The following is a 16,837-nucleotide window of genomic DNA, read 5'->3' as shown; positions in this document are numbered from 1 at the left end:
TCAAGAATGTATTCAGATGCAGCCATTCTGTCCCTCCTCTGGTGCAAGACTCTGTGGGATGGCCTTATTATTTGTGCTAAGCTTTCTGTTGCTTACTGTCTCTGAAGATTTTCACACGACATCATTATATTGTTCCTTTATTGTCCCAAAGTGTAGTGGAACTGTCATAACAGATAGACAATTCCAAAAGGTTTTCACATGAAGCTGTTAGTGTTCTTAAAATGTTGATATATCAGAAGTCAGCAGTTCAACTGTTTTGAAATCGTTTTGTAATCATTTATTGCTGAATTCTGATATATCAACGTTTTAAAAACACTAACAGCCTCATGTGAAAATTTTTTGGAATTGTCTGTTATAATTCCACTACACTTTGGGATGATAAAGGAACGGTATAACGATATCATGTGAAAATCTTCTCTAAATGTAGAGAGCAATGCCAGCGATGGTACTAAGAGTGTGGATTTATAGTTAGTAGTGTACACTGAACCATGAAATCCTATCCCGGCATGAACTGGAAGTGAGGATCTGAGCTGCAGGAAACAGAGGAGGCTAGGAAGGCATTCACTGGCACTTCTAGTGAAGGACTATAGAGATATGTGTTTTACTAAATACCAGTAAAAGGTTTTGTTTTCCTTCCACATTGTCCCTGCCTCTTTGATGTTGCCACTTAAAAATCCAGGTTGAAGCACAGAAAATTCTTTCTCAATTTTTCCCTTTCTCCCCCTCTGCAGATCAAGGCAACACATGTTCAAAATGCCCCGGGCAGAGCTGAAGTAGCATCTCTTTCCCCCCTTATCCATGTATGAACAGCATGACTGCATGAACATCTACAGGACTTTTCTCACATCTTTCTTCTAGAGCCCATGGATCATCATACTGCAGCAAATTCTCCCTGGTTAGACTGAAATGGTGGCAGGAGCCGTCTTCTTGTCAAAGGAACAGACAGTTGAGGATAACTGCATTGACTCACAAGTCCTTTCACAGAAAGGTGCAGACTTAGTCCCACATGTAGTATCTTATGTAATGTAGAGACTAAGCTAGCAGTGTGCATTATGCCTTTTCTGAAAAGCCATGATCTTTACGGATTGTGGCCTGTTGTACTGCAGCATGCCTGGTGAGATTTGTGTGTGCACATTGGAGCTCTTACCTGTTCCCTAGACTTCAGTGCTCAGCACAATGGCTGGCTGACTCTGCATGCTGCCCATAATGTTGTTGGTCACAACAACTTTTGGTACAATCACTGTATCAAGGAGAATTGATATGAAGTTCTCTCCTTCTTTTCTGTACAAAGAAGCATTGGGTTGAGGAGTGCCTTCTACCTATAATGAATGTATGATTTAGTTCAATAGTGTCAAACTGAATGATACTGGACTGTGAAGACTATGACGGTCAATCATGAACAATACTGGAACTGTCATACCAGGAAGCACAGCAGTTCTCCCCGAAAAGCAGGAAAGACACACTTCACTCTCAAGTGGCCTTAGAATCAAGTGGTCCTTCGCTATATCAAGAAGCACAACTGCACACTCTCCATGCCTTAGAAGACACAACTGGTCTGTGTTATATGGAGCTGCTTAAAAATATAAGTAGTGCCTCATAAAAGCAGATCAGGGTTCATGTAGTTCTGTATATTTTAAAAAATTTTTGGCAAGAATTCCAGAATACAGTACACATTAGTCTGTCAACTTTCTGTCCATTTTTGTTTTAGAGACAACTGAAAAGACAGGAGCAAGTATGAGCCAGAGCTTAAAACTACTGTCCATTTGTACTAGTCTGTGTCCAGAAAGCATATGTTGCCTTAAGCTATTGATAGAGCACCTTTATCACATTTAATTTTGTGCCTCTGTTGGCCCAGTACTGTATACACATTTCTATTTCTAGTCATGTGTGCTTCTCTGCCCTAACTCTTGTTTAGTTTGGCATATATATTTTTTTAAATGTTGAATTTTTATAAATGATTTGTGCCAAAAATGTACTCTCAGATGTCAGTGAAAACTAATAGAATTTTAAAATAAATTCGAAATTAGCAATGGGAATGAACAGGGTATGTAGTTTAATTAATGCAAAATAGAAGAGGCTCCAGTAACAGAAGGGCATGACAGTAGCACAGAAAAGCTGCAGCATGAGACTTCCATTAGTTCTAGACCAAAAGCAGGAAACATTATGCCTCTAATGAGTTACAAGCTTTTAGCAAGAAAAGCCAGAAAGGATCAGAAAAAAACAAGTGCCAAGTCCTGAGATGTTTTACATCTCCTCTTTGACCTGTAACTCCTTTCTTAATAACTAGTACATTGAACATCATTGTCAAAATTGTGGTATGCGCACACTTGAGAATGACTTTTATATAAAACATATTGGAGATCAGGAGCATAGGTAGGTCATACTATTTTTAAAAAATTGCTTTTGTTATTCCAGTGATATAATGTATTTTCATGGGTAGGAAAAATAATGCTGTCCAAATATACCCCTTTGTTATTTCTAATAAATTTCAAATCAGATTTCTAACATATTAGGTAAAGTATTTTCTCTCAGTGTTTCTATTCATAAGGCACTATGACTCTGTACATTAATCTTGCTGCATTTGGGCTTTGAACTCAGAGTTGAGACTGGACTATTTTTCCTTTCAAGTAAGGACTTTTTCAAATTATTTTAAAAATTACTGTGACTGCAAAATTTACACGGTTCTTACATGGAATCTAGCTATCTTTTCCATGAGTCAGTGTTTGTGTTGTAAGGAATGTGCACCACTGTAATTCTTTCTGCGTAGACTATCAATTACTATACTCAGTGGTGAGAAGAATGTGATTATGGGAATGCCTCAAGCATATATTGACTAGTGAGCTGTGACATTACTGGTGTGGAAGAGTAAGTTTTTCTTCTCCAAAGTTCATCGGAGAACTTTAAGATGTATTGGAGCATTCACAGCACTTAAAATTTTAATAAGTATTGGTTCTCTTAACTATTTGTCAACTGTTGCCTCCCTAAATGGTTTCTATACATCTTTAGTACCTTACATTCACCACATTTTTATAGCCACTTGCAGCACTGGCTCATTTTGTACCTATTTCCATTTTCATCTGTTATACATGTCCCTTGTACTTTTGATCTCATCTCCTAACTTAGAAAATGACTGCTGTGACATTACTCCCTTCAACAGCTGCCAAAATGAAACCTTCCAAATGAGTATGCTGGTTGGTCTGATTGAGTTGTTCTTCAGAACTTCTGGAGGAGCTCAAGTTGAAGGAGACTGCCTTAATTCATTACTAAGGCATAGGGCCATGTACCAGACTGAGCAAGACAAGCAGAAATTCATTATCAAACAAGTCAGCTAGGCATATTGTTACAATAAAAAGTCATGGCAATTCATAAACTGTTTTGCAGCCGCCTCAAGAAGAGGAGAGGAGTTTCAAGCAAACAACAAAAAAGCTTTTTGTGGTGTTTTCAGGCTCTGTAGCCATGTTCTAGAAGAGTTTCTTCCTGACGTTTCACCAGCATCTGTGGCTGGCATCTTCAGAGAATGCTTGCCTGGAAAGGAGTTGGGTAAGTATATACTGTGTGACTCTGGGAAGGCAGGAGTGATTTGCATGTGTATTGTTCTATTGCTAATGGAAGGCTTCAGGGTGGGAGGATATGCAAAGGAGGATTAGTGTCTGCTTGATTAGTGATCATGGTCTGCTGAGAAACCCCTGACCCTGGGAGATTTCTCATTTGCATTTGTTGAGTCTTCATCTTGCTATTTTTCAGGACTGGTAGCAAGATGAAGCAAGATGAAGACTCAATAACAGCAAGATGAAGACTCAACAAATGCAAATGAGAAATCTCCCAGGGTCAGGGGTTTCCTAGCAGACAATAAGGACTAATCAAGCAGACACTAATCCTCTTTTGGATACCCTCCCACCCTGAAGCCTGCCATTAGCAACAGAACAATACACATGCAAATCACCCCTGCCTTCTCAGGGTCACACAGTATATACATACCCAACTCCTTTCCAGGCAAGCATTCTCTGAAGATACCAACCACAGATGCTGGCAAAACATCAGGAAGAAATTCTTCTAGAACATGGCCACATAGCCCGAAAACCCCACAAAAAATTATGGATGCCAGCCATGAAAGCCTTTGATTCCACAGCAAAAAAGCTCATTTGAACTAAAAATTACATTAGGATATATTCTGGAGAACAACTCTGCTGTAGGCGAACACAATGATGACACAAAAATATGTTATGCTCACAACAGGGACATCTCCAAAAATGGCCCTCCCCAACAAGTGTTCCACAACCACTGTGCAAGTGCATTATGTAGTCTAGTCTACTAAGTGTGGAAATAGTTGCCAGGTGCTATGTGATTTTCAGTGAAAATGAGAAGCTGCTTGATTGTAGTATGAAAGATAGTAATTGGAATAGAACTATAGTATAAGGTCATGAGATCAAGAATGAGAACTGATTAGCAGATTAAAATGAGACATCTAATCTTCTCTCCCCCCAATCTTTACATCAGTCAAGAACATTGAATAATTGTCCTGGTTGCAGCCTATACAGAGTCCATGTGAGTTGAATACTCATCTAGCATTTTCTATGTTTTCACACTAATGTTGATTTTACTTTCAGCTCAATGCAATTATAGTTTTTGTAAGTTTTAAAGTAAGTATGTAAAACTTGAAAGTTAACGGGGAGGATGCATGAAAGAACACCTACAGACTGTTGCTCTCTGAGAAATGAAAACTTCAAAATCTAGTACCACCTTATTTACAGTACAAACTCATCCAACAAATGTGCTCATCAACAGAACAAGTCCCAAGAACAAACTATCACCTTACCTATATTGTGACCCTCTTTTAAAACAACCTAATCTCTTCTCATTGTTAAAGTATGAAGATAATCGTTCAGATAATCAAGAAGTCAGTCACTGAATTCTTGCATAGGTAGCCCATAGTTTAAAAAAATAAATAAATAGGGAACTGAACAGCAGTTTTCTAAAAAAAAAAAGCAGATTGCTCCTATGATTACATTTACAGGGGGATGTTTCACCAGTGGAATGATAACTTTCCCCTTGAATCCAGTGTATTCTAGTTTTCACCATGAAGGAGTGGACATTAAGTTAGAATATTAGTACAAAAAAGGCAGCTTTTAAAGCCGTAAAGCATCATGACCATAAAACAGTGCAGGTTATATAAAGATCCATCTTGCCCTCTTGACATATGGACTGCTATTCCCTCTCTCAATTCCCCCTACATTATGAAACAAAATGCAATTATATTCTAGCTGATACCTTTTGTTTCTCACTTCTTGTGCCTTGTAGTTTCCTCAAATTTTTCTACATTTCTTTCTGCTTGAGTGGATGCTTTTAAACCCCTCTTAATTGAAGGCAACAGTGGAAGAACCTAAAAGATATAGAGTGACCCCATAAGTGCTAGAAGCTGAACAGCTGCCAGTACAGCTCTTGTGCTATATGACTCAGCAGACAAAGGTGCATTGACAACTAGTAGAACAACTTGCTTGCTGCAGTTCCCCTTCCTAGCAACAATCTGTTTTCTTAGTGAAGGGACTTTTCTGGGTCAGTCTGCAATTTCTTGGTTGGAATTGTTCTCCGTGAATAAGTGAGGTCCAGACTGAATCAACAGCTCAGAGAGAAATGACGCACATAGTGGGTAACTACAAGGCACATGCCAGGTGCTTCACAGGCACCAATTTTTAATACTGCATTCATGAGAAAGGGCTTCAAAAAACCAGAAATGCATTAAAAACAGAATAGGCTTGTTCAGCAAGGTTAGCATTTAAAAGCCTCCTTTTTCCTCAAGATGAATGGGGCACAAAATTATCCAAGGACATTTTATGGAGAGTTGTTCCCCCCCCTTCCACAGAAGACCCCTTTATAAAAAGGTAACATCAAAAAACTGCAACCCTTGTGAAGACCTTACCACACACACTGTCAAGGCCCCAATTACTTTTGCAAAGACAATAGAATAAAGAACGACCACTCACAATGATAGCTTTGACAAGTAACTATTCCTTCTTCCCTCTTAAGCTTTTAACTCTTGGGAGCACAAAGATCTGCTCTGTTCTTATCCTTAAGGCTAAAGAAACTTGAAGATGCTTAGGGAATACATAAGGGACTCATATACAGATGAAAGTATTGTAGGTTTGGCTAGATTTAGAATGGCCTCTGCAAAATGCTCTCCCTATTACCACACTTCAGTGACAAGTACTGCCATTCGTTCTTCCCCCACTGTCTGACACAAATGGAGTACTGAGGGATCCCAAATTTATCTACCTCCCCACTCTAGAAAGGGACAGTCTCCAGCTAGATGGAATATCATTTGCTCTGCACAGGCAGTGTCTTATTACCAAGGAAGCTTGGGGCTAGATGTTATCTTCTTGGAATTCAGTATTAGGGCAAGTTCCTATCTGGCCAAGAGCCATTTCCCATCAGTTACCTAATGAATCCTGCATGATTGAGGAGGATGAGGGAATTCAAGAGAGCACAAACAACGGTAGCAGGAAAAATATAACATATCCCATCTTGCATGCTAAGCTAAACCTTTGAGCACAGAGAAAAAAAGTTCATAGTGACTGGCTTTTATGCTGTACGCTTTTGCCTGTTATGGGTCCTATTAGGAAACCTTTACGTTAATCAGTTATTCTGACCATGTTGTGAGGTTTACAGCCACATCCTTCTTCCTGGAAGAGTTAAAACCTTCCATAGAAAAAATAAGAGCAAGGCCATCATGCAAAATGATCTCCTCATTGCTGAGAGGAGTTCTTAAGTAAAATGAGGGTGGGGGAATGGGGAGAGCAAATTGCATTATCCAGAGTGTCTCACTCTTCCTCTATCACAGAGATGTACTTGGTTAAACAATAAGCCAGTGGAGGTGGGTGGCAAAGAGCAAGGCAAAAGTTACACCCCTGCAAATGTACAGGAAATGGCCTACCCCAATGAAGCACCAAGCCCCCTCGACTGACAGCCCCCTCCACTTTTTAAGCAACAGATGAGGCCTAGTGGGGACAAAGGTGTGTGTATGGGCAGATAGTAGAAATTGCTGGGGTTTCCCCTGCCACAGGTAAACATTGCATGCCATAACAGCTTATGGTGGGTGGGTCTCTAACCAGAGAAGCAGACAGCTGACATGCTCACAAATCAGGAAGTTTCAAAAACTTTAGTTTTGAGAGGAAGTAAGGCCAGCCAGTGAAACCTGGCAACCCGGAAGCTGGGGGGGTGGGGGGGGGGGGGGGGGGCAAAATTGAAAAAGTTTACAGTAGAACGATGTGCATTTCAGTGTACAGTCAAAGTAATTTCAACATGACAATGAATTACCCAATAATATTAAGCTCAAATATAAATATGACCAAAGAATGCTGACTGATATTTCCATAAAGATTAAAACCAGCAAACAATCCATCCCTCAGCTCACCAGCATTATTAATAAAAGGAATACATCATCATCATCATCTTTAACTAGTCTCACTGGATGAGCAATGGTAGTTTGTATATGGAATTTATGTGCTCCTGTTTAAGGAACCAAACCCAGAAATCTCTTGACCTCAGCTACAAGCTCTGAACTCTCCCAAATAAGCCCACCAGCTGGGATGTACCTCCCTCTTTTTGGTAGAGACAGCTTCTTGATGCAAGACACATAGTGTCTCGGTGGGACATACAAGCAGCAGGTCCTATCTCTTGTAAGACTCCGGATGCTCCCTTGTCTGTCTCCAACTCTTATGTTTGAAACCACCTCACATTACATGCATTTATCTGTGGCTTTCAAAGAGACTTAGTTCTTCCAGGGAATCTGCCTTTGGAGGAATGTGGTGCTGTCTGGGTGGGGTTGGTGGGGGGAAAGTGGGGCCCTGTAAAGCATCAGCATACATCTCAGCCTGGCCAGATGGGCTTTGTTTCAGTTTGTGCAACAGTGGCTTCAGTAGACCGACAGTCAGCTGGGCTGACCCCTCTGGAGGGAAGGGAGAGGGATCAAGTTCTGTTGGGGCTAAGTGTTGCTGAATAATGCTTAGGACATCAGAAGCACTCAGATCTGCAGGACAGAGCTCCCACAACATGTCCAAGTAAGGATCCAGTGCCCTGTGCTGGGCAAACTCTCCTAGGAGGATAATAAAAATCTCTTTGTTCAGCAAAGGGCTCAGCTTGGAGAACTTTTCTGCAGCCTCCATCACCCTCTGCCATCTCCTGTGTCGGATGAGGAGAGCTATGGCCTGTAGGATGGCTTTGGGCCTCTGACTAGACAGCAAGAGCTCAATTTCCATTTCTCCATCTGCTACTGAGCATCTGTGCCTCTGTGGTAGTACAGCCAGGGCTCTCTTGTAGAGAGGCACACAACCCTCAGGGCCCTCCTTGTTGCTGTAAGTCCAAGCTGCACCCATATACTCTTGGGACAGCTCCACAAACCGAGGCAGCCATTTCGGCTTGAACTGGTGGAGTGAGAGACAGACAAGTTCAAAAAGGGGCAGCACTCCATTTAGGGGGCCTTCCTCTTGCTTGCTCAGGCTGGGCAGAGGTCCCCCCAGAATCTTCTTCCATATATCCGGAGTAGCTCTGGCTACCAAAATACCATCCCCATTTTGTTGTAGTTGGAGATGGTTCTGGATGGCTTTCCAGGACGCCTTTGAGAAGGAACTGAAGATGGCATTCAAGTAGACCAGGTTCTCCCTGTTTGAATCCAAGTGCAGAAGGCGGCTGAGCTCCTGCTCCACCAGGGCCTCCCCGTAGCTCTCTACCTCACTTTCCGAGGCTCCAACCACACGGGCCTTGAGGAGTTCCAGGTTCTGGTAGCTTTGCAATTCTAACTGCATCGTGCCCAGCAGTTTGGCATAAGGCTCCGGGAGGGCCCTGGGCTTCTTGTCCTTGGGAGCAAGACTATGGCACAGAATGGATGAGAGTGCAATGGGTGCCTGAAACATGTCCCCCTTTTTCAGCTTTTCCACGGTGAGTTGAGAGCTGCTGAGGCTCCGCTGCTGGTAGTACTTGCAGGCCTCTTCGAACACCATCTCAACCAGGCTGGGTTCCGGCGAATTCTCCTTGGCAGCACCTGACAAGTCAAGGCTGTAAATGCCACTTGGAGCAAGCAGCTGCATGTCCTCCTCCTCTTTCTCTCCTCCACTGGAGTCCAAGAAGAGCACTTCTCCAATGCTCAGAGTCTTCTTCTCTATCAACTGCCTACTGTCCAAGTCCACAAGGTACAGAGTCCCTCCCAGCAAACAGGCCAAGGTGCTCCCCACCGCCTTCACCTGGACCTGTTCCCCAGGGATCAAGGCGCTCCCCCCCAAAGTTGAAGACCAACCTCCACGCTCCATCAGGCTGCACCATCTCCACCGTGCCACCTTGGGTGACCAAGAGGAGCTCGTCACAGCCAAAGAGGGCATAGCCACACACTGCCAAACTGTCCAGGGAAGCCAAGAGGCCCATGCAGCCCAGCACCAGCTTCTTGAAGTCCACCTCGCCACCAGGATGAGAGGCTCTGGTGCAAAGGCACCCTTGGGAGGGGGCGGCGAGGGCCACGGTGGCACTTTCGGGCCTCCAGATGACAATAAACTTGGCCATGGCGGGGAAGGTACCTGTGGTGGGCACCAAGAAGACTGCAGAAGATGAAGTCAGGACTTGGTAGGGAGGGCTGTTGTGCAAGATGACCCTGAGGGGCCCCAGCTGGGCTCCTTGCTCCCCGAGGAGGTGGAGGCTCCGGGTGCAGATGCAGTACTGGAAGGCCCTCTTCTGTGGGGTCCTCTGGGCTTCCAAGGGGGGTCTCTCCTCGCACCACACTAGCCGGGACCCCCAGCTGCCCAGGGAGACGATGCGTGCCCGGGAACCATGGCACAGCTCCAGAGTCTGGAGCAGGAGCCAGCCGGCTGAGGGCACAAACCGCCACAGCTCCGTCCGGCCCTGCTCCCAGGTCAGGCCCAGCACCCAAGAGCAGCAGGAGGGCCCCTCCAGCACAAAGAGCCCCACCACTGGAGGCTGAGACGGCTGCCAGCTCCGCTCCAGGTGGCCCCTGGAGCCCTCCTCGGCCTCCAGGCGCTGGAAGGCGGCCACTACACAGGCCCTGGGCCACCAGAATAGCAGGTGCCGGCCATCAGGGCTGACCAGTGCCCGGCCAGGAGCCTCCTCTGGGCAGTGGCAGTGAGGGCCCAGCAGCAGCCACTCCCGAAGGCAGCGGCCCAGGCCGAAGGTGCCCCACTCCTGCACTGGCTGCAGGGACACCACCGAGGGCTCCATCGCTCAAGGACTGAGGGACCCCAGCCCCCCCAAGGCCCAGGCGGCCAAAGAGGCAGGAGGGCTGGGAGGGAAGGTCCAAAAGGTCCTGAGAATGTCCAGGTGGAGCAGGGCCGCCTCCTTTGCTCTCCCGGTCTACCTGACAACAGGGGGACTAAGGTGGGCAACCATAGCTGGGTTTCTCCACCTCCTTCTTGCAAAGACTTCAACCTCTTCCTTCACCTTTTTCTTGGCAAACCCTTCCACCTCCTTCTTCAACTCCTCCTCCTCTGCAAATCCTCCCACCTCCTCCTTTACTTTCTCCTCCTCCTTGCAAAGACTCCCACCTCTTTCTTCATCAACTCCTCTTCCCTACAAACCCTCCCACCTCTTTCTTCACCTTTGCATTTTTGCAAACCCTTTTACCTCTTTTTCACCTTCTCCTCCTCCTTGCAAAGACTTCCACCTCTTTCTTCACCTTCTCTTCTTCTTTGCAAACCCTCCCACCTCTTCCTTCACCTCCTCCTTGCAGACCCTTCCAACTTCTCCTTCCTTTTCTTCCTTGCAAAGACTTCCACCTCTTCCTTCGCCTTTTCTTTGCAAACCCTCCCACCTCCTTCTTCACCTCCTCCTCTTCCTTACAAACCCTCCCACCTCCTTCTTCACCTTCTCTTCTTTGCAAACCCTTCCAACTTTTCCTTCACCTCCTCCTTGCAAAGGCTTCCACCTCCTTCTTCACCTCCTCCTCTTCCTTACAAACCCTTCCACTTCATCATTTTTCACCTTCTCTTCTTTGCAAGCTCCCCCACCTCTTCCTTCATCTCCTTGCAAAACCCTTCCGACTTTTCCTCCTCCTTCTCCTCCTCCTTGCAAAGCCTTCCACCTCTTCTTTCACCTTTTCTTTGCAAATCTTTCCCCCTCTTCCTTGCAAACCCTTCCTCTTCTCTGTCTTGGCCTCTCGCCTTCCCCTCCTCCTTGCCTCCAGCTGGGCTCCGACCCTGCCAGCCAGGCTTCTCTGCTTCTAGCTGCCTCTTGGCCCAAAGCCGGGCTCCAGACAAGTCCAGGGGGGCTCCTCTTGCAAAAGCCAGGGCCCTTCCTTCTTTCCTTCCTGCTCCGGCCTTTCTGCTGCTTCTCCTCCTCTTGCTGCTGCTGCTGCTGGCTGCAATCACGAGGAGGGCGGTGGTTTCCGTTGCTGCTGCCCTCCCCGGACCTTTTAGCTGCCAAACCCCAGCTGCCTCCAGCTCCTTCTCACTTCCGTCCGATGAGGCTCGCCATCAGAGCCTTTTTCCTGGGCTTCTTTTGGCTGCTGCTGCTGCTGCTCTTCCAGGTTTCAAAGGAACTGGTGCCCCAGGGATGGAGAGACCTTCAGACAGGGGCTTTGTGGACTTTGGGTGGCCCAGGGACAAGAGGCTGCAGCCACAGTGGAGGAATAATCCGGGTTGATACCGCTTTAACTGTCCTGGCTCCCATGCTGGGGAATCTGGCAACTGTAGCTGAGCTCCATCCATCAGAATGGCATCTAAGCCATTTTATTCCCCATCACTATGGACGGATGTGAGAGATGGACAGTGAAGAAACAACAAACTCCAACTCCCAGAATTCCATAGCCTTGAGCCAGAAAAGAGTTAAAGCGGTGCCAAGCCAGGTTATTTCTCCAGTATGGATGCAGCCTATAGACAACCAAATGGATCCTAACAGATCACACCTAAAATCTCCCGGGAAGCCAAGATTGTACTTTGTTGCTGCACCAGAGCTCTCTTGATAGAGAAAGCTAATTATTATTATTTTTATTTATATTCCCCTCTTCTCCTAAGGCTGGGACTCAGGGCAGCTTTCAACATTGAAAAACACACCATACAGTTAAAAGCATAACAAAAGAAAAATAGTATATTTAAACAGAATTGAATTACTACAATGATTAAAACAAATTTCAATGCTAAGATTGAGTTTTAAAAGCTTAAAATACATTAAAACGATATAATCACTCCCAGAATTGCATAGTATTGAGCCGTGGCAGCTAAAGCGCTATCAAACTGGGTTATTGCTATAGTGCGAGTGCTCTGCTCTGGGGCCAACATGACCAACTACACTTCCCATGTTGCCAGGGCAGTTAAAGTGGTATCAAGTCGGATTATTTCTTCACTGTGGACCAGAGGTCCTCCTCCTCACTACACCAGGCTGACTTTCTTGCCATTCCTGTACCTTGGATCAAATATTGAACAGGATGGAGAATGCAGTTCAGAAATTGGAAGAAGGCTAGGACTGGGAAGAGCAGCTATGAAAGAACTAGACAAGATCCTAGGGTAAAGATACACAACTGAGCAGCAAAGTTAGAACATCCAAGCCATTATATTCCCCATTACTATGTACAGATGTGAGAGCTGGACAGTGAAGATAGTGGATAAAAAGGAAATTAACTAATCTGAGATGTGTTGTTGGAGAAGAGTGCTTAGTATACCATAGACAGCCAAGTGGACAAACAAATAATAATAATAATAATAAAATTTTATTTATATACCGCCCTTCTAAAAAATCAGGGCGGTGAACAGCAGGGAATAACAATACAATTATACAAACCAAATAAAATACATTAAAAACAGTTCAGTAAAAATAAAAAAAATAAAATGACGGAAAAAGAGGGAGGGCGTGGGGGGGGGGGGAGAAATGGATCCTTGACAAATCAAGCCTGAAATCCTGGAAGCCAAGATTGCAGTTTGTTGCTGTACTAGAGCTCTCTGATAGAGTAGGCTAAATATCCCACAAAACTATAGTTCCCAGAATTCCATAGCATTGAGCTGTGGTAGTTAAAGTGACATAAAACTGTTTTATTTCTGTAGTGTGAATGTAGCCTAGATGCCTTTTAAGAGGCAACTTCCTCACCTTTATCTGCACCACAGTGGCTTATGTGCAGTACACAGTTACATCAGTTTGATAACCCTGTAGCTGCTATGTTTCCCTCTCCTATTAAATCCTAGGATGTACAGATAGTTTGGTGAGGGATTCAGTATTCTCTGCTAGAGAGCTCTAATGCTGTAGGTCAGTCCCAGAGCAAACTGCAAACCCCAGGATTGCACAGGATGAAACCATGCCAATTAAAGTGCTATGAAATAGATATTAAACAAGATGGATGGAGTGTATGAAAATGGAGGCTCATGTAGGGACAACACAGCTGACCAAGGTCCAAAATACACTCCAGAAATAATCCAGTTTGAGACCGCTTTAACTGCCCTGACTCAGTGTTAGGGAATCTTGGGAATTGTAGTTTATGATGGCAGCAGAACTCTCTGACAGAAGGCTAAATGTCTCACAAAATTACACTTCCCAGCATTCCCTAGCACTGAGCCAGGGCAGTTAAATCGGTCTCAAACTGGATTATTTCTGCAGTGTTTTTTGGACCTAAGTGAGTCTTATTACCTCAGTGAGAGATGGGCTACATCCAGAAAGGAAAATATTGCTGCAAAGTTTTCTATCTCTCGGTTTGCTTCTTAGAGAAAACAAGTGGAGGCAAGGAATAAACGAATAAACAAGCTGGGCAGGAATATGAGCAGGAACTTGGAAGGGAGCCATTCTAGGTGAGGAATTCCTGTAAATCTGATGACTCCAAGCAAGAAATCCTGTTTGGGGGTGGAAGGAGACGGGAGCGGTGCATGTTATGTGTGCAATTCTTGGCCAACAAACGAATGGTTTGCTTTGAAGAACTTTCATCTATAGTGCAAGGGTCTTTGTACTCCTCTGTGTAAATATGTTGAAGGATGGTTCCTTAGACACACTCCTATAAGCAGCTGAACATACACAGATACCTAAAGAAGCTAGGATTCAGACTTTCTTGCTGTTTTCCTTAGCATGTAGGTGAGGAAAGGGAAGACATTTCCCCATTAGGAAAGATGTAAGATTCCCACGCACATGGTACTATCTTTCCATGGTGGTAGGATTGTGGGCTCCTGTGAGGCAAGATGGCATTAGCACTGCTGGTAGGGTCTCCCATTTCAGACAGGATTTAATTGAGGAGTCGGACTAAATGAACCAAATACCTACTGGGCAGCAGCAGTAGTGGAGAGTGACACTGGCGGAGGATCCCTCAGAGACAACGACAGTGGCACCATAGCTAACACTTGTTAATACTGTGAAAAAGGAGGCATGGTAAACTCCTTTTGAATGTTTTTTTAATCATGAAAACCCTATGATGACATAATCCAAAACGAAACAAGGGGTAGTGCCAGAAGATGAGTTTCTCAGGTTGGAAGGCCCTCAACAAACTACTGGATACAGCAGAAGACAACTATGGAGTTTGTCACACAGGAGGAATTTCTCTTAATTTCGAATGAAAAGAAAGTGAATTTGCTAGTTCAGTGAATTTACATGAATTTGAATTGTGTTGGAACTGACTTCCCGTTGCCTGAAAATAGCTTGCCATTGCCCGAAATTGCGTGTGATCACCTCTCACGCAATAACGTGAAACCCCATGATTGCGTTCTGACTGACTTCCCATTGCCTGAAATTGTGTGTGGTAGTCTATCACACAATAATGTTAAATCCCATGATTGCGTTCAGATTGCTATTAGATTATACTTCCAGTTTCCCTTGTCTGATAAACTCCTATGAGAAGCACTGTGGGTAATGATGCACCTGGACTCAAGTCAAAAGGACATTTGGCTGTTGATCTGTTCAGGGACAAAAGGAAAGTCGGAAACTGCACAACACACATTACAGGAACATGAAACGTGAGAAGCATGACTCCAGGGGAGCTAGACTATGGGGATTATCACATGGAGGTTTAGCGTGCTTAAATGCTCCAGAAGCACAAAGGTGTGATAGCCGGTTGCGCTTCAGAAGTGTCACTGAAGCGTCCTCTCTCCTTTCCTCTCCTGTCAGCAAAGCATTCATGGAGCAGCCATTTCTTCATAACGGAAGTTCCCATGATTGAAGAAATGGCTGCTCTGCGAATGCTTTGTTGACGGGAGAGGAGACACTTCAGCGACACTTCAGAAGCATGATTGGCTATCACACCTTTGTGCTTCTGGAGCGTTTTGCCTGCGATTTAAGCACAGTAAGCGCCTCCGCTTGCTAATCCCCACAGTAAAAGAAGAAATGAATTGTGTAAACATTGCAATACTTGGGGTGAATGAGCTGAAGTGGACAGGAATGGGACATTCTGAGTCAGATAAATTACACAGCGTTTTGCTTATACTGCAAACATACTTTGGAGAATGGAGCACAATATAGCTTTCTTCCAGTGGACTTTGGCTCCTGAGGACCCTATGAATGAGACATCTTTCAGGTCTCCTGTCCTCCACTGCTTAAAAACTATTGCTTACTCTTAAAGAGATGGGTGTGCCAGTGCTTCTCTTTCTCCTGAAGCCTAAGCTGTGCTCAGGACAAAGAGACTACTGTTAGGGCACAATATGGAAAAACAGAACCCTTTCCAGTTGGCAAGGGGGCCTTGTATCCCCGGCCTCTTTAACCTATATGCTGAAAATTTAATATGTAGAGCAGGATTAGATTTGGAGAAAGAGGCATGAAAATTGGAGGGAGGAATATTTTAACCATGGAAGATAATTCAGATATATAACACCATATTCCTAGCAGTGAATAGCAAAGACTTGCTATGATGAGTGCTGGAGAAAGTCAAGGAAGAAAGTATAAAGGCAGATTTATAGGTGAATATTAAGAACACAAAAATAATGTGATGATTTATGTAACACAACAACAAACAACAAGAATGACAGAACTCGCACTAGGACCCAGCGGGATCAGTTTTGCGCAGCCCGGCGGTCGGAAGGACGCGCATGCGCAATGCAACAACGGAGGCGGGGGTGTAGTTTCTTTGGCGGCGCATGCGCAGAGGGAGGCGGTCATCCCACTCAGGTAACGGCTGGGTTTGGTCTCTCTTTCCTCTTTGAGGGGCCTGGCCTCGTTTGCCCCCTTCGCCCCTCAGTGGCTGGGAGTGGGCTGGAGAGCGGGAGTGTGGGGCCAGAGCTGGGGCCAGGCAGGGAGAGATGAGGGGGACAGAGGAGGGAGGGCTCCAAGTGGGGCTGCGCCTGGTGGGTTCCATTTTGTGGGGCATCTCTCTGGGATCAGTGCCCTTTAAGCGGTTTTGAACTCCAGCTCCCAGAATCCCAGGCTATTGGCCAACATAGCTGAGGCTTCTGGGAGATGAAGTCCAAAAGCTCTTAAAGGGGCCACAGTTTGGGTACCACTGCTTGATATGAACAAGGGAATGAAGGGTCTGTATGAGAGACAGAGTGGTGCAGTGGTTAGTGACTCTCTGGAGGCCAGGGTTCAAATCCCAGCTCAGCCACTGGGTGACTTTGGGTGAGTCACACTCTCTCAACCTTCCCAGGGGAAGGAAGGCAATGGCAAACCTCCTCTGAACAAATCTTGCCCATTTGAGTATTGAATTATGATTCTGGAGAGCAGGGTTCAAATCCCAGCTCAGCCATGAAACCCACTGGGTGATCTTGGGTGAGTCACACCATCTCAGCCTCAGGGGAAGGCAATGGCAAGCCTCCTCTGAACAAATCTTGCCCATTTGAGTATTGAATTATGATTCTGGAGAGCAGGGTTCAAATCCCAGCTCAGCCATGAAACCCACTGGGTGATCTTGGGTGAGTCACACCATCTCAGCCTCAGGGGAAGGCAATGGCAA

The 16,837-nt window shown here is 45.1% G+C and overlaps 3 protein-coding genes across 3 annotated transcripts in view; 2 read left to right on the top strand and 1 right to left on the bottom strand.

The window, feature by feature from the left end:
- The window catches only part of LOC121925938 (prominin-1-A-like), a 30,014-nt gene extending 27,505 nt beyond the window's left edge, over positions 1-2,509 (top strand). Inside the window, exon 24 of the mRNA XM_042458502.1 lies at positions 732-2,509. Within this exon, the coding sequence (XP_042314436.1) occupies positions 732-777 (46 nt within the window). The 3' untranslated portion in view covers positions 778-2,509. The remainder of the gene's footprint in view (positions 1-731) is intronic.
- Positions 2,510-5,652: 3,143 nt separating this feature from the next.
- HPS6 (HPS6 biogenesis of lysosomal organelles complex 2 subunit 3) lies at positions 5,653-11,523 on the bottom strand. The gene is given in 2 exon segments (XM_042457853.1): positions 5,653-9,269; positions 9,271-11,523. Coding segments are annotated over 2 exon segments (2,472 nt in total). The 5' UTR covers positions 10,216-11,523; the 3' UTR covers positions 5,653-7,742.
- A 4,486-nt stretch (positions 11,524-16,009) lies between these two features.
- The window catches only part of LOC121925513 (armadillo-like helical domain-containing protein 3), a 65,131-nt gene continuing 64,303 nt past the window's right edge, over positions 16,010-16,837 (top strand). The window contains exon 1 of the mRNA XM_042457740.1: positions 16,010-16,056. The gene's annotated coding sequence lies outside the window, so the exon portion shown is untranslated. The remainder of the gene's footprint in view (positions 16,057-16,837) is intronic.

This window comes from Sceloporus undulatus, chromosome 3 (assembly GCF_019175285.1).
Source record: "Sceloporus undulatus isolate JIND9_A2432 ecotype Alabama chromosome 3, SceUnd_v1.1, whole genome shotgun sequence".
Taxonomy (NCBI): Eukaryota; Metazoa; Chordata; class Lepidosauria; order Squamata; family Phrynosomatidae; genus Sceloporus; species Sceloporus undulatus.
The sequence above is the reverse complement of the archived record's forward strand: the minus strand, read 5'-3'. Positions and strand labels throughout refer to the sequence as shown.